Below are 25,432 nucleotides of genomic sequence, written 5' to 3'. Positions count from 1 at the left end.
AATTTTGAAAATCTTGTTACAGTCCTCTAATTCTATGCAGAATTCATACGAATTAGAAATATTATGAAAGAAAGCTTCAGTTAAATTCTTGGAAGCATCATTAAGAGCTCCAACTCAAGCTTAGGATGTAATCCATGATTTTGGTAAGGAGTTAGGAGTTAAGAGGAGTTAGGAGTAGCATAGAATATCTTCACTGTAATAAAGAAAATTTCAAGGTAATACCAGGGATATTCTCAAATTTATTTACAGGGGTTTTGAAAGGAACTCTATGTAGGGAAATTATTTGAAAGAAAATTCATGAGAACATTCCAAATAAATAGTGTAAAGGGTTCTATTCGAGTTTTCAAGGTAGTTAAAACAAAGACAATTATTCTATTTGATCTATCTCATTCGGTTTTAAGCTTTATTGAAATGTATATCGTACAATCGGGAAAATTTCCAATACTCCGGGAAACGAATAGGAATAAAAACAAGGAAGTAGCTAAACGAGATGCAACCATGGTTACCATGCAAATTTGAAAAATATGTATGATGTTTAACAGAAATTAAGTGACACATTTGACCTGCATTCGACACAATAGCATTCCGCCTGTTTGTATCTGCATAATCCTTTATTTATACAAATGTTTTGCCCCCCGCCTCTCTGAAATCTGGACATTTGTATTTGTAAATAATCTTTGAAACACCTTTAATGAAACCGCGTTAAATTTGGTATTAGCGAAGTGGACAAATAACTTGGAGCGTAAAGATACGATTGTACGTTTTTTTGGATATAAAATGCGATTTTGAAACAAGATCTAGGCGCTTATTGCTTAGATCGATCAAGGGCTTTGTATGTTGTACTTTGTACTTTGTAAAGGAGTACTACATATAAATTGTTTGAAAGCTATTTGTCAGACAGAACTCAACGGACTGTTTTAGTTAATATGTTTCCAGTTCCGTGGCGAATAACCTTAGAGTGCCCCAGGGAAGTGTATTAGGCCCTTTTTATTTATTATGTATATTAATGACATGCGACGTGTTTTACGATTTTGCGACAATGATCTTTTTGCAGATGATTTTGTGTATTCATTGCAGCTAAGGATTTAGATAATGCTGTTTTACACTTGAATAAAGGTAGGCGTTCTTTAAGTAGAGCGTTGAAGTATAAGTAGATGAAATTTAATACAAGTGAAACTAAATTATATTGGAATGGATTATTGATGATGAGAATTTTGACTGCGTTCGGGATATTGCATATTTTAACTTAAGTTCAACTCAGACAAACAATAACTTCACCACAGAAATGGAAAACTGGAAAATGTACCCGCGTAAAAGAAAAGGGTTGAATGTATATAAAATCTTGATATTCCGGTCATGCTTGGATCTGGAATGAACTACTTATGTTTCAAAGAAGGAGAAATTCTGTTTATTTGTTTTTATATGACTGGTACTAGATTACATAAAAAAAATGAGAAAACCGATCACTTCATTCGAGCAGTTTAAAACTCATTCTCAACTAACTGCTAGCCACGGGCTGAAAGTCTCTTTAATAAAGATTTTTTTTTTACTGGTTCGTTTATTTACTAGGCTCAGTCGTGTGTGACACTTTGTGGAGCCGAAATCAGTAATGTTTGATTTACATTTTAAATAGCAGTATTTCTAGGTTAGTATTGGGTACCAATTACTCGTGGCGGGCTCGAGGTTAATGGGTAACAATTTCGATTGGTAGGATCTAGGTAGGAAACTGGTTTCTGGAGCCTCCTTCAGATACTGCTCTCGGACGGTTGACCAAATCCTGGCTGGGCAGGGGCAAGTAGCACAGGAACAGGAGGATAATAAGACTGGGACACAATGGCGGGAAATTGTTTGGAAAGGAGGGGATAGTCACATCAAACTCTAACATCAGACAAACAAAGGAATTCGTAGATCGCTTGCATGTAGGGTAGATCACGTGTTCCCAATACATCTCTTACTTCACGGAAGGGTTGTCTACCTCGGGCCACTAGGGTATAATCGTGCTCTGGAGGTGTCATTACCCGGGCAATACCAAACTGCGTGATCGATGTCATCATAACCGGTTCTGCACCTACATATATTGCTGTCAACGAGGTTTATTCTATAGAGATCTGCGTCTAGCGAGTAGTGGTTGGACATCACTCGAATGAATCCCCGACTTACATCCAGACCTTTGAACCACGCTCTCGAAGAAACATTTGGAATAATGGAATGTAATCACCGCCCAAGATAATTACTTGTCCAATCGTTTTGCTAACTTAAAAGAGAACTCTGACGTACTAATCGGAAAAATTCATCATGTGAAATTCTTCTATCATAAATCTCGCCTTGTTGTGCGCCAACCTTTGTGAGAGAGTGTGCCTTCTCATTGCCTGGGATTGAGCAATGTAAGGGGACCCATACAAATGTAATCGTATATGATCTTTCGACCAGCAAACTCAGCTGCTCCCTTACCTTTGAAAGGAAATAAGATGAGTGCCTACCTTGTTTCATCGACCGAATAGCCTCAATCGAACTGAGACTAACCGAGAAGATGAAGTAATGGTCTATGGGCATATCGGAAATCATCCCCAATGCGAAGTTGATTGCTGCTAGCTCAGCAACATAAACGGAACAAGGTTCCTGAAGTTTCCGAAAGGCGGTTGAGTATTCATTTAAGACGCCGAATCCAGTGGATCCACCAATGCGTGATCCATCAGGGAAAAATCTTCTATTGCAATTGACTTGTTGGTACTTTTCAGCAAAAATGCGGGGAATTGAAATAGGTCGAAGTTGATCTGGAACTCCTTGAATAGCCTGTTTCATGGAGAGATCATAGTCAATGGGGGAACTGTAGTTAGTAAAGCATACACGAGAGGGGTTATAGCAAGGGAGGCTAATATCCGATGACATATAATTAAGATAGATTCGCACAAATCTAGACTGGATGCTCAATTCGAGCATTTCTTCGAAGTTTTCAATCACAAGGTTGTTACTGACACTACATTTAATCAATATTCTTAATGAGAGCTCCCAGAAGCGGTTCTGCAGGGGTTTTACGCCCGCTAGGACCTCTAGGCTCATATTGTGTGTTGAATACCTTCCAATTTGATTAGGTGGGTTTTTCTTGCCGAGAGGAAGCAAAAAGAGCCATACTCAAGAACTGAAAGAATAGTCGTTTTATATAGTTTAATGAGGTCTTCCGGGTGAGCACCCCACCATGTCCCGGAAATTGATCATAGAAAGTTGATCCTTTGTTGACACTTTTGTTTCAAATACGTAATGTGGGTACCCCAAGTGCATTTTGAATCAAAACCAGACTCCAAGGTATTTGAAGGTTAAAGATTGGGTAATGTCTCTGCCCAAAAGATTTAGACGCAGTTGGGCTGGAAACCACTTCCTTGTAAACACTACCAATTCAGTTTTTTGCGGTGAAAACTCGATCCCTAAATTTCTTGCCCAGAGAGACAGATTATTTAGGGAATTTTGCAATGGTCTTTGCAAGATTTCTGCACGTGGACCTCTCATGGTGCTTTGCGATGCGTGCATAGATTATCTAAGCACTTATCAATATCTTTGACATATAAATTATAAAGTAAGGGACTTAAACATTAACCTTGGGGTAAGCCCATGTAGCTAATTCTAGAAGTTGTCAGTTGACCTAGATTGAAGGTCATTTGTCTTTCTGACAGCAAATTATACAAGAAATTATTCAAAATACCGGGTAATCCACTACTGTGCAAATTGTCTGACAGTATGTCTATGGAAACCGAATCAAATGCGCCCTTAATATCCAAAAAGACTGAAACCAATTGCTCCTTGTGCGCAAAGGCCAGTTGAATATCAGATGAAAGCATCGCTAGACAATCGTTTGTTCCTTTACTCTTTCGGAAACCAAATTGCGTATTTGAGAGTAGATTGTTTGATTCAATCCAATGGTCAAGTAATAATCGGATCATTTTTTCTTATAATTTCCTCAGGCATGATAACATAGAGATCGGACGGTAAGAATTGTGATCAGACGCTGGTTTCCCAGGCTTTTGAATAGCTATTACTTTAACCGGTCGCCATGCTGGTGAAACTATATTGAATTCCATAAATGTATTATATAGGTTAAGTAATCGTCTTTTAGCGATATCAGGGAGGTTTTTTAGAAGGTCGAATTTGATCATATCGCTTCCCGGAGCAGAGTTCTTCGATGAAAGAAGTGCCATTGAAAATTCCAGAATTGTGAATGGATCATCCAGAGAACCGTTACTTCGGGCTGTATCCCGTAAAGTTAGTTGTGCTGGAACAGAATCTGGACAAACCTTTTTAGCGAAGTCGAAAATCCATTGGGAGGAGTATTCTTCACTCTCATTGGAAGATGAGCGGTTTCGCGTATAGCGAGCCTTTTTCCAAAGCGTTGTCATCGAGGTTTCTCTAGAAAGTCCCTCGATAAAAGTACGCCAGTAATTTCGTTTCTCTGCTTTTAGTAAGTTTTTAAGCTTTTTTTCAAGCTTTAGATACTTTTCAAAAAGCTCAGATCTTTCATGTCTACGATAATCTTTAAAGGCATCGGATTTCTCAAGATACAACTTTGTGCATTCGTCATCCCATCCAGGGGTGGCGGGTCTTCTTTTGAGGGATGCACTTGGAACACGTCGTTTCTGAGCTTCTAATGCGCTTTTGTAGATTAGTTCGGTAAAGAAACGATACTCTTCCAGTGGTGGTAGAGGATCGGTGGAATCAATACCAAGAGTTACCGTCGATACAAATTTTTGCCAATCAATGTTCCTCGTGAGGTCAAAAGGAACTTGAATTGACTGATCTGTTTTTAGACGACCACTTTTGATTGAAATAATAATTGGGATGGGGATCATTGATAACCTTCCACAGACAATCTAATGATAGTGAGTTAGAGCACAAAGATATGTCAAGACGGCTCTCTCGAGCAGGAGGGTTTGCTATGCGTGTTGCTTCACCAGTGTTCAAGATAGTTAAGTTGAAATCGTCGCACAAATCATAGAAAATACCCGCTCTATTGTCATCGTATGATTCGCCCCAACCAGTACCGTGTGAGTTCATATCGCCCAGTATTAGAACTGGAGATTGAAGGATATTAACTGAACTCCAAAGCTGACGGCGGTTTATGGAAGTCCTTGGAGGGACATATACAGAAGCTATGCAAAGATCTTTGTTCTTTACATTTATTTGGCAAGCGACAATCTCAATGCCTGAAATTATTGGGATTGAGATTTTATAGAAGGAGTACCATTTTTTGATCCCCAAAAGTACGCCACCATATGAATCATCTCGGTCCAGGCGGATAATGTTAAAATCGTAGAAGATTAGTTCATCTTCAGAAGAAAGCCAAGTTTCACAGAGTGCAAATCACAATCAGAATTGTGAATCAAATACTTAAACGAGTCTAATTTAGGTATTAAACTACGACAGTTCCATTGTAATAAAGTGATCATATCTTGATCCTCACTCGACGAATTATCCATCGAAAGATATGAATTCATGATACAGTCAATTGTTTGAAGTAGTTTCCGACTATAGGAACAAGCAGGTCAATAAGCCCTCGAAGTGGCGATTCGTCGGGAAAGAGTTTTCTTTGAATTGCGAGTAGACGTGGTGTTTATTTTTGGTAACCTTGAAATAAAATCATAGTTTGAGACAACTTAATTTGACAAATCACATGGTTTTGGTTAAGTTGTTGTCGTTCTTGGTAAACGGTAGTTTAAATTAAGAAAGCGTTATCACAAGGTTTTTGTCAATTTTTTTTTTGTCACGATTTTCCACTGTGCCTTACACATCATTCACAAATCTTAGTTCAAAATCTGTTGATTAGAACCCTAGAAACAATTTTTGTTTTATCATAGTCTTGAAAATCGTGATTTGGGCTTGAAGAATACTTTAAAACCTTGATAAAACTTGCAATGTTAGTTGGGAAAACAATTCAAATTCGATAGCTTAGCATAGCATAGCATAGCATATGCGATTGTACAAATCGTGGGTGGCTATATAATGGTCAACTAATACGTTTTGCAGAAAATATCGAGTGTTGACGCAGAAAATATCACTTGGGATTAGTGATTTTCCCCACACGAAAATAAAATCTACAATAGAAGCATCGCATTATACACCTGGCCACATCCTTACAATCGCAGGGGAAGGGAGGGAAAGTTAATCCAACATCTACTTAAGAAGGTGCAGGGAACCCATACTACCTTCATAGGTGTCACAGGAAGGAAAGAGTTGTGTTAGTGGGAGGGTGAATGATTTGGCAACTCTATTCGTCAATATAGAGCATTTGATAAATCAGTGACAAAAAATAAAATATAAATAGATAAAATGGAAAGATCTCACCCGATTGGCCTAGAGACTTTGCAGCGTCATGTTTTCAGAAATGCTTTATTTAATTTTCCTTGAACCACCGCAATCACTGATAACGCTCTTCTAGCTCGTACGTACAAAAGAACGCACTCCACGCATAATCAAGGTCATGTATTTTCGGACTGTCTTCTTTAACACCACACAAAGAAGTTGCTCATCGCAGCAACAGAAAAATATATCAGCGTGATAGAGGTTGTACGGGGCAACAAAGAAAAACGCAAGACCACACCAAGCACCATTGCATAAGCAACAAGAGATCAAAAAAAAAAAAAAAAAAAAAAAAAAAAAAAAAAAAAAAAAAAAAAAAAAATCACGCACGGTATTCAAAACTTTTAAATGCGATCACCAGTTCACCTCCAGTCACTCGAGAACAAAACGCATGCGAAAAGGTTTTCAGCAGCAAAAAAAGCACAGAAGAAACAGAACACATCCGTTTCGGTCGCTGGTTCAATCAGCACTCTTCAATTCAAATTCGATAGCTCCCCAAATATTCACAAGTTTTCAAAATTTTCATTAATTGTTCCCAGTATTTCCTAATATTTACAATTTCACTGTTATTTCTTATTCATAAAGATATTTCCTGATTCTCATTATTTTGTTAATGCATGAAGAAATCCAAATTTCAACAGACACCCACCATTTCTCAATGGAATAATTGGTCAGCCACGAATTCTTCATACTCAGCTCAGCACCAAATAGAATAAGCCTATCACATTTCACATGATCATAACAACTATTTCCTCTCGCATTCCTTTTCAGCATCCGCACGAAACATTTGTTTTTCCGGAGAAGTCCAACAACCAAACCGAAAATTAAACACGCGTGGAAATTCCCGGCACTAATCGTTGAATCTTGTGGAAAAAAACCTACACCTCTCCATCATATCTCGCATCTTAAATAGCTTCAACAATCCGAAAGCAACCGCAATCGCGAGAGCCAGCTGATTATTCCATAACAACTGTCGATGAAAAAAATATAGATATGCTTCCCGCATCGGCGCTCGTCTAGTGACTGTTACTATACGTATATTACGGTTTGAAAAAAAAAAGACGATATGTGTGTAGTAACAACAACAACAATAACAACAGCGACGTGAAAGAGGAAAAATAAATCACACTCTTTCTGGGTTGCAATCGACATTGATGTGCGTCTGAATTGGAAATTCAGACAAAAATACCAACCCAACGAAAATAGGAAAGGAAAAGTGAAAGATTACTTACGGTCGGCTGGGTTGGCCGAGCGAGCTCCGGTTCTCCGAACTGCTCCAACCTATTGCTGGGCAGCACAAGAAGCGGAAAGCTGGTGGTGTTGTTCGGGATGGCCCCAGCAGCAACAGTGTGTGAAGATATACGCAATTTACGCTCCAAGTGATGAGAAAGTGTTGATTTATAATAATTTTCAGCGTTTACAGAGCTTCGCGGTAGACGAAGAAGAGGAGCTGCGGTGAGCGGGCAAATCAACTGGTCGCGGTTGCCAAATAAAAAGTAGTAGAAACCTCCAAAACGTCCCCCCTAAATGCGCTGCGGGTGCGATTGTGTGTGAGAGAGGAAAATAGTAGCCTTAATTAAGATTTATTGCTCCAAAAAGTTTAACTGCTGCGTGGAAGAGTTGAAGAAAAAAGGTCGCTCACTTCAAGTGGGGGTGGTTGAGCTGAAACGAAGAAGAGTGCTTGAGTCGATCGTTGGAAAAGGGCCAGCGGAATATAAAACAGCCACAAAGTGTCGCTCAAAGGGGGAGCCAAGATGCCGCCGGTCAATCTACCGGAGAACGGAGGTTCCGGCCCACCGAGCCGGACGCCGTCTATTATGGACAGTCCAACGTTGGCGCGAGTCGAGAGAGCCCGGCTTCGGCATGAGGCCGGTGCCAACGGAAGCAGTCAGCGGGAGGACAGCTTGGAGCGGGCGTTGCTGGATCCAAAGGTAGGTGGGGGTGCTTTTCTTTTAAGTCGTTTCGAGAGTTGGAGTTTGAATTCGGTGCCGCTGAAATTGTGTGGGGCTTTACTAGCTAGCTCGTAATAACATTTTGAAAAATTGCACCAGGCAACCACATTCCGACACTGACTGTGAGAAATTCAAGTTTTTTTTACGTAGGATTAGGTCTTTCGGCAACATGTTGGGGGTGCAATTAAAAAAAAACCAAAATCGACCGCGTTACGAAAAGTCGTTAGGTTTTGACCACTTATAACTCTGTCAATAGCGGATGGATTTTAATTCTAAACAAACCAAATGATTAGAAATTTTCCTAAGAATATGCAAAAATTACTACTTTATCAATTTTCAAAAGGTCACTTACAATGGTGAACAAAATTATCACCGATTGCCTGCAAAAAGCGCTTTCCCTAATACAGATTTCTAAATCGAATTCCATCCGGTCTCGCCGAATGGTGCTTATTCAATCACCGTGTGTGGTGGTGTCCAGTTGGGCGTCATCATCAGCAGCAGCAGCAGCAGTGCTTTCGGCGCGTGGCGTTGAACATTGTTATCCCAGAGATGGTAGTGAGTCACTTTTTAGTGACTTGGTAACTTTTTTCAAACCAGTCACTAAAAAGTCTATTTTTTAAAGGCCAAGTCACTAAAGTCACTTGTTTTGTAATCAGTTACTATTTTCAACATTTTTTACGTGAATTTATTTCATGATAGATTATTCTTCTTGCAGTGTGTAGGATCTGATAGTCCAATCGATGCCTACATGTTGTTCTATTTTTTGAACAATTCGAAGGTGTTGTGCTTAAGTAGAGCTTTTTGAAGTTTAATCGTCTTTCTCTATCCACTCATTTGGCTAAATAAAATTCCTTGAGTTTTCCATGTTTTAATAAGAAAGCAATTTTTTATACATGACAATTAGTTTTAAAGAAACAGCTTTACAATAAATTTAATTAAATGTTGAAGTTTAATACTGACTTAATTTTAGTAAGTCTAAGATTGTATTCCATGTACAAGTAAAAGATATTGAAAATTGCAGCAAACTGCGGTAATATAAGAGAAGTTTACATTCTGAAAATATGGGCAACTTTCTGCGAGCTTTAAGAACTTCAAAGCGCTTCTATTAGCTTCTAAAAAAATGCAGGAACTTTAAAGAAGATCCTAAATTTTTAGAGAACTTCAGAAATAAACAGGAATTGAGGAAAAATGTGGAAACTTTAAAGAAGCTCTAGGTACCTCAGAAAAGCTAGAACTAGAGATCGCTGGGGAAATTCAGAGATCCTAAGGACAGTTTCCGTTACTTTAGTTCAGACTTTTGGAGCAGTTTAAAGGTCCATTAGCGTGAGTTTAGAGAAATTCAGGAAGTTCCATGATACGCAGATAATCATCAGATACTTGATGGTCAGTGTTCACTCGGCTGTCGACAGAAGCAGAACACTCTCAATGTGTGCCACGCGATCGTCTGTTTTCTCGGCAGCAACCATTGTGTGGTTCTCCTCATTGTTCTTTATTAACAGTTCTTTCGGTCGATGCATCGTCGACCGAAAGCAATCGTTTCGTGATGAGTTTGTGAGTGATGACCACATTTTACGTCCATTGCTGCAATTAAAGCACTCTGGCCCTCGTTGGCGTAACTGCCATACAATGAAACCACTGAAAGCGGCTTCAGTTCTGATGGAGGAGGCTTTTTGGATAGCGGAAGATAAAGTGTTTAGTGCAGGTACAACACACCTTTTGATTCTAGTTTTAAGAATCCTCGGCTCTGTAAAGTTAATTCGTTTGAGCCTTATCAAAAAAAATAATAAACTACAAGATATTTAATGAAGCTATCAGTGAAGTACAACAAGCTTCATGAGAACTGCAAAAAAAAAAAAATTAGAGAAGTTTTGAGAACTTCAGGATAGAGCAGAGAACCTCACAGAAGTTCCGTCAACATTAAAGAAAATGCATGAATTTTAAAGAAATTGCGAGAACCTCAGCGAATTGTTAAAACTTAAGAGAAGATCCATGGTCCTTAGGAAAATTAAGGAAACTTAGGGAAGTTCGAAAAAGTGCAGGGAAGTTTAGAAATATGATGAGAAGTATTGTGAGCATCAGGCTAGTTTTGAAACTACAAAAAAGTGTTAAAGAAGTTTTATTAACTCCAGGAAAATTTTGGAAGATTTCAAGCAGAAGGCTTGTTACTGACGATTAATGCACTATGGATCAATAAAGTTCAATGTGTGAATTAAAATAAGGTGGAAAATAAAAATGTTTGTAATTTAAAGTGCATTCTTTTCTTTAAAATATCCTTAGTAAGAAAATCATTAAATTACCTGAATAATTATGAGATTTACTGAGATTTCCAGCTATTTTCAGGAAAAATCAAATTCCCTGAAGATTCCCGGTTTTCCAGGTTTTTCCAGGTGGTAGACAACCTTAATAGAGCACAAGCTTTCTATTCAATCTTTTGCTTTGAAGTTTCATATCGTACATAAGTAGGAAATACTAATTGAATAAGTCTAAAACATCAGGCTTTTCTTCTCTTAGGTCATTTTTAGTCACTTGTTTTTTACAACTATAAGTCACTATTTGGTCACTTATGTCTTCAACATGGTCACTAAAATAACTATTTTTGATAACATTGACCGCTACCAGCTCTTTTATCCAGTACACAACGAAAGGCTCCCCGCAAGCAGTAAGCTGTAGCCCACATGAGCGTTCATTCATCGAAGAATGAGGAAGAAGCCGCACCGCTACTGATCGGATTCAGTTGCTCGTCGTGAGCCGCTGTGGGCCATCTATGCCAAGTGCGTCACCCTCGTTCCAAACAACATACAGCTCACCAGCCTCATCCGTGTTGAACACTCTAGATCAGCATTACTCAACCATCACGACAAAATGGTTCGTTTCAGGACCACCATAAATTATTGTTGGTTAAGAGTTGATTTTCATTGAACGTTCGCTCGCCGTGTTGCCCCCCAAAGCTCTTTGATAATGTCAGGGCTGGTAGCGAGTCACTTTTTAGTGACTTGGTCACTTTTTTTAAGTCAGTCACTAAAAAGTCTCTTTTTTAAGGCCAAGTCACTAAAGTCACTTTTTCTTGTAGTAAGTCACTATTTTCAACTTTTTATCGTGAATTTCTTTTAAGATTGATTATTCTTGCGTTGTGACGCTTAATCGTCTTTGTCTATATACAGGATGTCTACTCATTTTTCTGTATAAAATTACCTGAGTTTTCCAAGTAAGTAAGTCCAAGATCTAAAAATAAAGTTTCGTATTCCATGTACATGTTCAAGATATTGAAAATATTCAAAGTGCCAGAATTAGGTAAAAAAATAAATGATTTATTTCAAGTTCGTAATTAACTTTATAAGATTAGAGATCTTCAATACAGTTCCATTAACTTTACAACAACTGTAGGAACTTTGGAGAAGTTCTGAGGAATGAAAGGAAATGTTTAGAATTTCAGTGAAGCTCTTTAAACAAACTGCAGGAACTTCAAAGCGGTTCTTTTAGCATCCGAGACTTTCCAGGAACTTTTATGAAGTTCCTAAAATTTCAGAGAACTTCACAGGTATCAAGCGAACTTGAGAAGTTTAGAAAACTTGAGGGGTATTGTGCAAATTTTTAAGAAGTTCTAAGCACCTCAGAAAAGCTAGATAGATTAAAAATCTATAGTCGTAAATTTAGATAAATTCAAGATAGTTCCATGATGTGCTGAAAAACAAATCGAGAACCCTTAAGATGTTCCGCGAATTTTAGGGAAGTACAGAGACCTTCAGAGAATTTATGAAAACTTCAGAAATTTAACAGAAGTCCAGAGAATTTTAGGGAAATTTAAGGTGGCTACGGGAATTCTATTTATTTCCGAGCAGAACCGAGATCTTCAATAGAATTAAGAGCTCTATTGAAGCTTCGAGAACATCAAGGCAGGGCAGAGAATCAAAGGGCAGTTTAAATAATTTCAAGGAATTATTAGAAACCTTAAAGAAGTTTCGTGAAACTCAGTGAATTTCCGAAAACATCAGCAAAGCTCCGAGAGAATTCCTGGAAATTTTATGAACATCCGGAAAACGTGAGAGTATTTTATAGGTGTTAACTCACGGAGATTTAAATAAATTAAAAAAAAATACGAAAATTTAGCTAAGTTGATTAGAGTACATCAACGAAGTTCCATTAATAAAAATGCGAGAACTTTTAGCAAACAGCGATATCTTCAAGAAATTCCAGAGAACTAAATTTAGATATTTTTAGATAGTTCAACGATATTCAACGAAGTTCCGAGTACTTCGAGGACGATCAGATAGCTTCAGAATAATCCCATTAACTAGCAAATTTTTAGCGACTTACAAGGAGTTCCGTGGAATTGGAGGGTATTCCAAAAATTCTATGATTGATCCTAAAACGTCAGAAGCGTCAGAGAATTATGAATGTATATCAGAAAATTTGCTGGATTATTAAACAAATTTAGGGAACTTCAGGTAAGCATAAATAAGTTCAGGGAAAAACGAGTGTTAAAAATGGTTATAATACTTAAGGAACATTTTCGAAACTTCATGGCAAATCGATTGATTTTAGTAAAGTTGTGGGCTTAAAAAAATACTGATAAATTCAGGGCAGTCTAGAAAACTTTAAAGTAATTCAGTAATCGTTTAGGCACCAGGAAAGTCTAGACTATTGATGAAGTTTTATATTAGTGTCGATAATTTAAGGGAAGTTTTATGAACTTCAGAAGAATCTTGAGAACTTCAGTGAATATCATAAAACTATGTTATTTATTTTGTTCTAATTCCATGAAAATTGCGGAAGTACAAAAGTTCAATAAATTTAGAAAAACGTCGGACACTTCACAGAAGGACAGTCGTCTTCAGAAACTAAAAAAAAATTGTTCATTTTTTAAATCTATTTATTTTTTTAAATTTATTTCTTACTGAAGATTAATGCGCTGTGAATCTTTAAAGTGAATGAAAATAACTAGATATATTGAATGGTTGTATTTTAAAATTATTTTTTTTTTATTTAAAATATGCTTAGTAAGAATTCTTTGAGACTTCCAGGTATTTTAAGGAAACAAAAAAATTCCTGAGGATTCCCGGTTTTACAGATTTTTTAAGTTAGTAGACACCGTGGCTAATACCGTGGGCTTGGTTATAAACTTTCTATTGCATCTTTCGCTTTAATTGTTCATATCGTACATAAGTGTTTACAAGATTATAATTGAATAAGTCTAAAACAGTAAACATTTATTTGATACTCCTTCTCTTAGGTCACTTTTTAGTCACTATTTTTACAACTATAAGTCACTATTTGGTCACTTATTTATTCAACATGGTAACTAAAATCACTATTTCTGACAGCAGTGATCGCTACCAGCCCTGTTATGTACCCAGCAAACAAACGTCTGTGGTCAAATGCGTAACAGTTTTGAAATGGTACATACAAATTATTGCAATGACCGAATACCACATGACGTTCTCAATTAACCAGAAACACTTCGAATTGAGGTAAGGTTTTCTCCAGGACGCTAGAAAAAAGCAAAACAAAATCTCTAAAAAATCTGCTCCAAACAATATTTACTTTTTATTATCTATTGAATAAACCAAAAATTCTGTGCGTTTTGTGCACGAAAATGCATATTTTTGTCATCAGAAAACAAGGCGTTTCCGTTTCCGTGGGAAAAAGTGGTTTCCCTAACACAGTCGCCGAAAATTGATACCGAGCACGTAATCCTACGTCAAATTAGCGGTCGTGGCTTGGATATATCCTCTTAATTTTTTGAATTTTTCTCTATTTTGTTATTAATGTCAGAATTTCGGAATTCTTTTGCGTCTGTTCTTTTAAATTCTATTTATAATTCACTTGTAAGAATTCTATTAGGTTTCGCATTAAAATTAAGCTACTGTTCTTCTCAAGATCCCTATACAATTCTCATCAGGGTTTCCATGACGTTTTCATTGACGTGCTCCTCACAACTCCCTTGGAATTATTCTTAGAATAACATAGAAATTCAATTCAGAACTTCATCTATCATTCGCCCTAGAAATCCCTTTGAATTCGTCTGAGTATTCTTCATCTCATAGGACTTCATCTCAGAATTATGTTTATATTTTTGTCAACCATTAAATTCTTTTTAAATTTTACTGAAAATTCTAAAGGTATTAGCGTCAGAATTTGTAGGAATATTCTATAAATTGATTGAAACTTGAAATTGAATTTTCCAAGGATTATGTAATTTTTTCAAAATCCCTCATTTTGAGCATTTTTCTTTGTCCGTATTTGATGGGAGATTTTTAAGATGAAAAAAAAAATCAAACTTTGACGATTTTGTGCCACCCCGAATCACGTCCGATTGAGCCCATATTTTGCATAGGGTCTTTTTTCGAGACAATTAATATTTTGTTATGGTCGCAGGGTGTCGACTACCTGAAAAAACCTGGAAAATCAGGGAATAACTGGGAATTCATTTTTGGACCTGGAAAATCAGGGAATCTCAGGGAATTAACTTGAAATTCAGGGAAATATTACCTAATCACAGAAGTATGATAAACTGCGCTAGTGTCTTTTTTGCATCCTATAAAATGTATCGAACGCTCTATTCAATTTGAGATTGTACTGGACCACTCTTCATGGATTAGAGGTCCATGTGGTATTTCATGAAAACTACCTAACTAGCAATTTTGTCTGCAGACTAACTAGTAGAGTAGAGAACTGCTTCGGTCTAAGCGCCTATCAAGCAGAAAACATCAAATAAATCCATGAATTTGGATTAAACTGGTAAATTATGCATTTGGTACGATACTTTAGTTCAAATGCTACCGAACGAAGTCAATAAAAACGCGTGATATGAATGTTTGCACCCAATATCCCAAAAAAAAAATTTAAACGCTCCGACACAATCCATCTTTATCTTCATCCGATAGGTCGAAGTGAATTCATTGGCGTTTCAATGGCGTTTGAATGCGTTAGGCCGAGTTTAGAATCCGTAAGCCGAGTTTGGCGTCCAGAAGCAGTGTTAGACTTTTAACAATATCTCAACAATTTGTTTCTCTTTATCAAATCTTGCGGTACGTACGGAAAGGTAAGTAAATTTGGAAGCCATCATTAATAATAATATTCCATTTGGTGCTAAACTGCGCTAGATTAAGAACGGCTAAGGGCGGGTTGTGCTTAATAGGCCGGAAATGGGGTAGTTAACCATACATCCAAAAATTTCCTTATGAAGCTGATTTGTGTCTGTATAGGCTGGTCTGCTGCTAGAATTGTTTGTTGGGTAATGAATATCTTAGGAAAGTAATTGCTGATGACCTGGATTTTGTTTTAAATTACTGGAAAATCAGAGAATATCAGGGAATTTGGTTTTCTTCATTGAGTCGACACCCTTACCTTACCTTACCAATCAGGCTAAGGCCTTGTTGTCCTCTGCTGTCCGAAGAAGTCGTCTCCACTCTACTCGATCCATGGCCACAGTTCGCCAGCCTCGTAGTCTGCGAAGGGTCCGCAGGTCGCCTTCTACTTGGTCGATCCACCTTGCCCGCTGCGCGCCTCTTCTTCTTGTTCCTGTTGGGTCGCTTTCTAGAACCATTTTCACTGGGTCGTCGTGCGGCATTCTTACGACGTGCCCAGCCCACCGTAGTCGCCCAATTTTTGCAATGTGGACGATGGATGGTTCTCCCAGCAGCTGGTGCAATTCGTGGTTCATTCGCCTCCTCCACGTTCCGTCATCCATCTGCACTCCACCGTAGATGGTACGCAACACCTTCCGTTCGAAAACACCAAGGGCGCGTTGGTCCTCCACGAGCATAGTCCAGGTCTCGTGGCCGTAAAGGACCACCGGTCTAATCAGCGTCTTGTAGACAGTCAACTTCGTGCGGCGGCGAATTTTATTCGACCGGAGCGTCCTCCGGAGTCCAAAGTAGGCACGATTCCCTGCCATAATGCGTCTTTGAATTTCTCTGCTGGTATCATTTTCGGCGGTCACCAGTGAGCCCAAATACACGAACTCATCGACCACCTCGATTTCGTCACCGTCAATCTGAACTCGGGGTGGGAGGCTAACATTGTCTTCCCTAGAACCTCTTGCTTTCATATATTTTGTCTTTGATGCGTTGATGACAAGTCCAATCCGTCTAGCTTCAGCCTTCAGTCTGATGTACGTTTCCGCCATCATCTCAAAGTTCCGTGCCATAATGTCAATGTCATCGGCGAAACCAAGGAGCTGGATGGACTTCCTGAATATCGTGCCACTCGTGTCTATCCCAGCTCTTCTGATCACACCTTCTAACGCGATGTTGAACAGCAGACACGAAAGTCCATCACCCTGCCGTAACCCCCTTCGAGATTCAAAGGGACTCGAGAGTGTCCCCGATACTCGAACAACGCACGTCACTCGATCCATCGTCGCCTTGACCAATCGCGTCAGTTTATCCGGAAATCCGTACTCGTGCATAATCTGCCATAGCTGATCTCGATCGATTGTGTCGTATGCGGATTTGAAATCGATGAACAAATGATGTGTGGGCACGTTGTATTCGCGGCATTTCTGCAGAACCTGCCGAATCGCGAAAATTTGGTCCGTGGTAGCGCGGGCACCCATGAATCCCGCCTGGTATTGCCCCACGAACTCTCTTGCATATGGTGACAGACGGCGGCATAGAATTTGGGAGAGTACCTTGTAGGCGGCGCTCAGCAGTGTGATCGCGCGGTAGTTGCAGCAATCCAACTTGTCGCCCTTTTTGTAGATTGGGCATACGACACCTTCCATCCACTCCTCCGGTAATATCTCCTCCTCCCAAATCTTGGCAATTACCCAGTGCAGCGCTCTAGCCAGTGCTTCACCACCGTATTTCAATAGCTCACTTGGTAGTTGATCTACACCAGTTGCTTTGTTGTTCTTCAGCCGACCGATCTCCTCCTCAACTTCTTGAAGATCAGGGGCCGGTAGCCTGTCGTCTTCTGCGCGTGCTCCAAGGTCTGTTGCCGTGCCACCTTCGTTTTCTGCTGCTTCACCGTTGAGGTGCTCGTCATAGTACTGCTTCCACCTCTCAATCACCTCACACTCGTTCGTGAGAAGGTTACCGTCCAAGTCCTTGCACATATCGGCTTGCGGCACGTAGCCTTTGCGCGAACTATTTAGCTTCTCGTAGAACTTCCGTGTGTCGTTTACGCGGTACAGATTTTCCATCGCCTCGCGATCTCGATCTTCCTGCTGACGCTTCTTCCTTCGGAAAACCGAGTTTTGTCTGTTCCGCGCTTGTCTGTATCGCTCCACATTCAATCTCGTGCGGTGTTGCAGCATTCTCGCCCGTGCTGCATTCTTCTCCTCTACTAACAGTTTGCATTCGCCGTCAAACCAGTCATTTCTTCGGTCCGGGATTGCAGTACCTAGTGCCGCTACAGCAGTACTACCTATGGCTGAACGGATGTCCCTCCAGCCATCTTCAAGAGAAGCTGCGCCAAGCTGCTCTTCCGTGGGTAGTGCAACTTCCAGCTGCTGCGCGTAGTCCTGGGCAACTCCGGTGTCCCGTAGTTGCTCAATGTTGGGTCGTGGCGTTCGACTTCGACGTGTGTTATGCACCGTCGAGAGTTTTGAGCGCATGCATACTGCAACTAGGTAGTGGTCCGAATCTATGTTCGCACTGCGGTACGTGCGGACGTTGATAATGTCGGAGAAGAATTTCCCGTCGATTAGAACGTGATCGATTTGGTTTTCTGTGTGTTGGTCAGGTGATCTCCAGGTGGCTTTGTGGATATCCTTGCGGGGGAAAAAGGTACTTCGAACTACCATACCCCGGGAGGCTGCAAAGTTCACGCATCGTTGGCCGTTGTCGTTCGATACGGCATGCAGGCTGTTTGGCCCGATTGCCGGTCTATACATTGCCTCCCGTCCTACCTGAGCGTTCATGTCGCCGATGACGATTTTGACGTCCCGTTGCGAACAGCCGTCGTACACCTGCTCCAGCTGCGCATAGAACGCTTCTTTCTCGTCGTCGGGTCTCCCTTCGTGTGGGCAGTGCACGTTGATGATGCTGTAGTTGAAGAAACGGCCCTTAATCCTCAACTTGCACATCCTCGCGTTGATCGGCTGCCAACCAATCACGCGTTGGCGCATCTTACCCAGCACTACAAAGCCGGTTCCCAGCTCGTTGGTGGTGCCACAGCTCTGGTAGAAAGTAGCCGCTCGATGCCCGCTTTTCCATACCTTTTGTCCCGTCCAGCAAAGTTCCTGCAGTGCTACGACTTCGAAGTTGCGTGGTTGAAGTTCGTCATAGATTAACCTATCGCAACCCGGGAAGCCGAGCGATTTGCAGTTCCATGTTCCGAGTTTCCAATCGTAGTCCTTATTTCGTCGCGTAGGTCTGTGCCGATTGTTCCGATCCGTATTTCTTTCTTCGGTATTTGACACCCTGGGTCAGTTAAAAAAAATGCTTCTGCACCCTAATATGTATAAACGTGCATCAGATTGGAGTTTTTTTCCTTGATTTGTTTTCCGTAGATCTTGTTTTCCGTGCTGAGCACCAATGCTACCGACGCCAGGAAGGCAGCTCCCACATCTGGACCCTACCTATCAACTCATGAACCGGGGACCAACGGCTTTACTTCCCTTCCGAAAGAAGGCGTGATCAGAGATGTTATGCCTTAGAACATCCCGCGGGGCCAACTGGGATTAAACCCAGGCCTGCTGGGGTGAGAGATAATCACGCTTACCACTACACCACCGACGCCGCCAGATTGGATTTGAAAATTTTAAAATTATAACCGCTCTGCGATTTACATTTAGATTTTAGCTTGTGAACTAGATTCCAATAGCTCCCATTAGTACTAGAATGCTTTCTGTATCAAAAATCCAAGAATCATGTAACTGGTTTGTTCAGGACTGGTTGGAACGTGTCATAGCAGTTTTGAGGGTAAACATTGAATCATCAGTCCAGCAGAAGGCCTTTAATTCGATAACGAGAGGCTTTTCCACGAAACCCCCACAATATTCGGTAAGTAAATTGACCCTGCTAGGGAACGTTGGATAGCCCTGCTCAGCTTCATCTTCCAACGTAAATATGTGTGTTGCAAAGTGTTACAGGCCAAGGGGTAAGCGGGAAGCGAATTTAAAAGAAAATAGACCCTATCTGTTATGGTATCACCTTGATAGTTAATCGCGCCAATCCCCGTACATCCAACTGGTCAGTTTTATCGCTGAATTTAATTCACAAATCGCATGAATCAGTCAAAATCACAGTCAACGGTACACAGCAAATCCATTTCACTTCCAATTCTGCGAATACATTAGTCAATCCTCCTGATAAGCAATGTGTTGTCTTCTTCCTGCGGTGCTGCGTTGTGGTTTGTTCTGATAACGCACACATCATCGTTATTGTAGGTATCATCCACCAACAATGGGACATGGTGTGTGCATTGTCAACTTCGGGTCGTAAAACCTCCAACTGAAGACACAGATGAGTCATGTCGCAGCAGCAACCGCAAAACTGCACCAATTTCCCAAATCTATCTCATGAATGGTTTCTGCTGCAGTCTAGCAGAGAAGTAATTTTCACCTAGAATTCCAAACGAGAAATGACACATGTCACAAGTGAACTGTGTGTGTGTGTGTATGTTGAGTGCACACTTGAGAGCGGCCATTAATCGCCTGCCATCGTCTTCTTTCTAATGAAAGAGGTGAAGCACGTCATTTTCGTTTTGCTGTAAATTACACTTTAGTGTCAAAAGTTGTGCTTCATCATAGGACCCGCTGCTCTAATGCTTTCCAGTATTGTCGCTCCAAAGGTTCTGTAGGGCTAGAAAGTGGCTGCCATTCACTCGTTTGTGCACACACGAGCATATGTGAATGAGTGGGAAGATAGCTATTACGGTAGAACGAGTTGTGGCATGCAATTTCCAGCTGGAGTCAGTTTTGAAATGACGACAATGATAATTTCTCCCAGCTCAGAACTTTAGCTTTCTTTGTCACTGTCACCAGCAGCGTTGCCCGTATTCCAGATTTTTCTGGATTTTCCTGAATGTTCAGTCGTCTTGCCAGATCACGTTAATTTCCGGATTTTTTAAAATATGTTCTCGATTTTCCCAGATTTTAAATCCATGTTGATTTTAAAAATATCATTGCAATTCATTTACCCTCTCATCAAAACAAAAAAACATTTATTAAATGCCATCAACATTCATTAAACACTATTGAAACATTGTAGGGTAAGATGGGGCAAGACAACTTTTTGAAAATATTGAATACATTTTCAATATATTTTCGTGGATTTATCATGCAGCATTGCTGGTTTAGATATTGAATTTGCAATGTTCCTTAACAGGTCATAGTTAAGTCGCATTTTACACTTTTTTGCTGCAAATGTGAAATATCAGGTTCATTGTTGAATGCGTTGAAGTATGAAATAATCATGACACCCATCACCCATTCTTGACCGTTCCACACTTCCTAGATCTTACTCCACTTGGTCTTAACCACCTTGCTCGTATCTATCCAGCTTTCGTGACTTTCTGGATACTGGGATCGCCATAGAGTTACGCCAGCTCGTGGTTCATCCTTCTCCTCCATACACCGTTTTCACATAGAGGTAACTCTAAGACCAGAAGGTTCCGAAGAAACGAGCTCAACTTTTTGGCTCAGCTCTGGTACTCTCTTCGGTCCCAAGCTAATCGATTCACCCCACTAACCCCTCATTTTCTCTGTCAAACGTTCATAGCGAATCAAAACAAACATAGTGTAGACTAGAATGGGGTACGTTAGTCGTTTTGCTTTTGACCAATAGGTTAGTCAAGTAGTGAGCCAATTTAAAATCGTTGGTTTCGTCTCATATACCCCGCCAAAGATGGTCCTAAGCACTCGTCGTTCGAAAACACCCAGTGCTTGCAGGTCCTCCTCGAGGTGATTTAAGGTGTACAAAGCTGATTAACAGCAGGCTGAATATATTGTTGATTAGTAGTACATGAAGCTAATTGTATCCCCATAATTCAATCTCAATAAGTTAGCTGATCTAAATATTGAACAAGCCTCATTCAAGCTTAACACTACTCCACAAATAAGCAATGCACTACAAAGGTTTTGATAGCCTGATTTGTTAAATGTAGACACTAGCTACATTTAACAAATCAGGCTATCAAAACCTTTGTAGTGCATTGGGCATCGTTGCATTTCCGGCATTTTAGTTCTTCTGAATTCACTGCCTACCTTTCCGATCCCAAGCAGCGGCAGCAGTAGAGACAAGGTAGAGGAGATTTTTAGGAATAGCTACAGGTAGACAGTGGGCTGCGACGACGTCGAAAGTATTAACATTTGTATTTCTGTGTTTTGACTGCTATATTGCACTGAATTTTCAGACAGCATTCCAAAAAATATAACTCAATTATGGCACTAAAATAGCTTCCACATGACCATCGAAATAAATCGCGCACTTGTGTTCACACTCCCGAAATTCGAAGGTAATTTCTTAGACTTATAACAATATAAATATGTAAATTCAATTAGTCAGGACCTTGTTGCAGTCCCATAAAAATATATAAGATATGAAGTGGTCTTCCATTATTTTTTTTCTAAATAAAACAAGGGTTGGAAAAGACTGTTATTGAATGCCTTAAAAAGCTTATAATTTATATAGCTGTTAAGCTTTCGGCTTATTAAAATCACCAGATTTAGATGTTTAAAAGCTGAACAAAGGTTAACGTGGTCTAATCATAACAATTATTCAAACTAAGGCTGAATTAAAATCGATTAAACAACACTTGTTAAGCATCAAATTGTTACCTAGGTACCGGTCGCATCAGCGTCTTGTACATGGTACATTTAGTATGGGGGTGAAGTTTACCCAACCTCATGGTCTTTTGGAGTCCGTAGTACGACTTCCGGCAATTATGCGTCTACGAATTTCTCTACTGCAGTTGTTATCCGACGTCACCAATGATCTCCGTCGATTGTCCATGATTTCAGAGTTAACAAGATAATTATGCGTTTGGTACGATATTTTAGTTAATAAGCTACGGAACGAAGTCAATGAGAACGCGTGATATGAAGGTTTCCACCCATTATTCCCAAAAACTAAAGAAGCGCTACAACCGAATCAATTTTTATCTTCATCCGATAGGCCGAAGTGAATTCATTGGCGTTTCAATGCGTTAGGCCGAGTTTAGAATCCTTAGGCCGAGTTTGGCGTCAAGAAGCAGTGTAAGACTTTTGACAATATCTCAACGATTGGTTTCTCTTTATCAAATCTTACGGTACATACGGAAAGGTAAATACATTTGAAAGCCATGATTAATAATAACATTCCGTTTGGTGCTAAACTGTGATAGATTAAGAAAGACTAAGAGGAGGTTGTGCTTAATAGGCCGGAAATGGGGTAGTTAACCCTACTTTGTCTTCGACGTATTCACCTATAATCCAACCTCACCTTCTCTGCTTCACGTTTCAGCCTGGTGTATTGCTCCGCCACGGCCCGAAACGTTCTTCCGACAATGTCCACGTCGTCAGCGAAGCAGATGAACTGGCTGGACTTATTGAAGATCGTGCCCCGTATGTTAAAGCCCGTACGTTTCATAACACCTTCTAGTGCAATTTTGAACAGGAGGCAGGATAGACCATCGCCTTGTCAAAGTCATATGCGAGTTTCAAACGGGTCCGATAATGCACCCGATATCTTCACGCAGCACTGTACACCATCCATCGTAGTCCTGATCAGTCTGGTCAGTTTCCCGGGAAAACCGTTTTCGTCCATAATCTTCCATAGCTCTTCACGGTCAATAGTGTAAAAGCGGCCTTGAAATCGATGAATAGGTGGTAGGGACTTGATATTCTCGACACTTTTGGTTAATCTGCCGCAACGTAAAGATTTGGTCCGTTGTTGATCGCCCGTCCGCAAAACCGGCTGGATAACTTCACACAAATCTACTTCCTAGTGGCGATAGACGGTGAAAGACTTGTCGCCTTTTTTAAAACCTAAAAATTTAATTTGAAATTCTTCTCGACAGAAATCCCTCCAAATTCATCTCACAATTTCTAAGGACTTCATGTCAGAATATTTCTGAAATTCTGGTCAGAACTTCTCCTTCGAAAATTTTATGGCAATCCTCCCCAAGTAACATTGCAAGCTTTATAGAGGTTTTATAGCATTCTACAAAGCTAAATCGTGGTCTACAGAACCCTCATAAAACCAAAATTGTTACTTGGGCCCTCAATATTTGTTTGAAATCAACACTTTGAATACTTTTTAATTTTATTAAAAATTCCAGGGTACGCAAGATTCTATCGATTGTTCTGTAATTTGTTATAACCCTTACAATGCTTCCATGTCTCAAAGCCTTGACAATTATGATTCCACGACTCATGAGTGTGACATTATTTTTTTTTCAAATTTGTTATCTTAATTTTTTTTAAATCTCACATTTTAATTATTTCTTTTCCAAATCTTGCCTCCCGAAGATTGTAATTAATCACAAATTTCAAAGCCCCATAATCTTGGGAATCTTCTTAAATCATTTTTTTTTATCCTTTCAGTAATTTTTTTTTTCAGTAAATAACCTTTCAGTAATATTTTTCAAGCATTTGTCTATTGGAAATGAGTATTAAATTTCACGAACCATGTTTAGTTTCACGTTGAGCGAGTTCCAACGTCAGTAGATGTTACATTTTTTTCAGCACACTTCAAGGGTGTTATATCATGGAAATTTCAAGATCTAAAAACTTTCGAAAATTTAGCTATGTTGATTAGAGGACATTAACGAAGTTCCATTAATTAAAAAAATGCTTGAAGTTTTAGCAAGCAACGATATTTACAAGAAATTCCAGAGAACTTCTAAGAAATTTAGATATTTTTAGATTGTTACGTTGTGAAGTTCCGAGTTCTTTGAGGACAATCAGATGACATCACAAAAATCCCATTAACTTAAGGAAATTTGCAGTGACTTACAAGGAGTACCTTAGAATTATGGGATATTCCGAGAATTCTATTATTGATCTGAAGACTTTAGAAGACAAGTTCCGTGAGCGTTTATAAATTTTTCAAAACTTAAGGAACATTGTATAACTTAAAGGCAATTCAATCAATATCAGTAAAATTGTGGGTTATTTAAAAAAATACTAATATATTCAGGGCAGTCTAGAGAATTTTAAGGAAATTTAGAAATATTTTGGGCAGTTCTAAAAAATATCAGGAAACTTTAGACTATTGAAGAAGCTGTGAAGTAGTTTCGAAAATCGGCAAATCTTGAGAATTTAAGGGAAAATCATAGAATTATATTAATAATTTCGTTGCGAGAGCTTAAAGAAGTTCCTGAAATTTCAGAATAACTTCGAAAACATCACAGAAGTACATAGATCTTCAGAAACATTTCGAAAACTTCATAAAAGTCTATGGAACTTGATCCGAGAACTTCAGGAACTTATATGGACATTTCGGGAGCATTTAAAATAAGTTTAGTAAAGCTCAAAAAACAAGGGGAATTTCAGGGGAGTTCAGTTTCATTTGTTTCACTAAATTAGCGGAAAATTTCAAGAAGTTCCCAGATTTTCAGAGAACTTTAGAGATGATCAGAAAAATAATTTTAGCATTTTTAGAACAGTTCAATTAAATTCAGGGTAATACAACAAGCTTCATGAGAACTGCAAACACTTTAGAGATGTTCCGAGAACTTCAAGAAATATATTGATTTTGCTAAAAAGCTCAACAAAAAAACTTCAAGAAAGATTAGATATCATCAGAGCAGAGATATTCCAGAGCAGCAAAATTACATAAATTTTAAAAAAGTTTAGAGAAATTCAGTGAATTGCTTAAACTTTAGAGAAGATTCATGATCGTTAGGAAAATTGTGAAAACTTTAGGAAGTCCGATAAAGTTTAGAGAAGTTAAAAACAATGATGAGAAGTATTGTGAGCATCAGGCTAGTTTTTCAAACAACAAAAGAACTTCAAGGCAGTTTCATTAACTTCAGGAATAGTTTGGAAATTTTGAAGTTGTTCTGAAGTCCTCAAAATAGTCCATTACATATTCAACGGAGATTTCTCATGAAAATTCGCTTGGAGTTCTCCTCATCATTCGCTCGTATTCTACCAAAACTCTCATGAAATTATTTCAGAAATTCTTTGGGAACGCTTCTCTGAATTCTCTAAAAAATATCACAAGAATATAGTTAGAATACTTCTCCAACTATCCTCCGATTTC

General features: G+C 39.2%; 1 protein-coding gene across 1 annotated transcript in view; it reads left to right on the top strand.

Annotated features, from left to right (window-relative positions):
- The window catches only part of LOC135711937 (GATA zinc finger domain-containing protein 14), a 396,171-nt gene that overhangs the window by 25,988 nt on the left and 344,751 nt on the right, over positions 1–25,432 (top strand). The window contains exon 2 of the mRNA XM_065234912.1: positions 7,117–8,276. Within this exon, the coding sequence (XP_065090984.1) occupies positions 8,100–8,276 (177 nt within the window). The 5' untranslated portion in view covers positions 7,117–8,099. The remainder of the gene's footprint in view (positions 1–7,116; positions 8,277–25,432) is intronic.

The sequence above is a fragment of the Ochlerotatus camptorhynchus genome, unplaced genomic scaffold (genome assembly GCF_037179485.1).
Source record: "Ochlerotatus camptorhynchus isolate MF236.1 unplaced genomic scaffold, CSIRO-AGI_Acam_v1.1 ptg000445l, whole genome shotgun sequence".
In the NCBI taxonomy this organism is placed as follows: Eukaryota; Metazoa; Arthropoda; class Insecta; order Diptera; family Culicidae; genus Ochlerotatus; species Ochlerotatus camptorhynchus.
The sequence above is the reverse complement of the archived record's forward strand: the minus strand, read 5'-3'. Positions and strand labels throughout refer to the sequence as shown.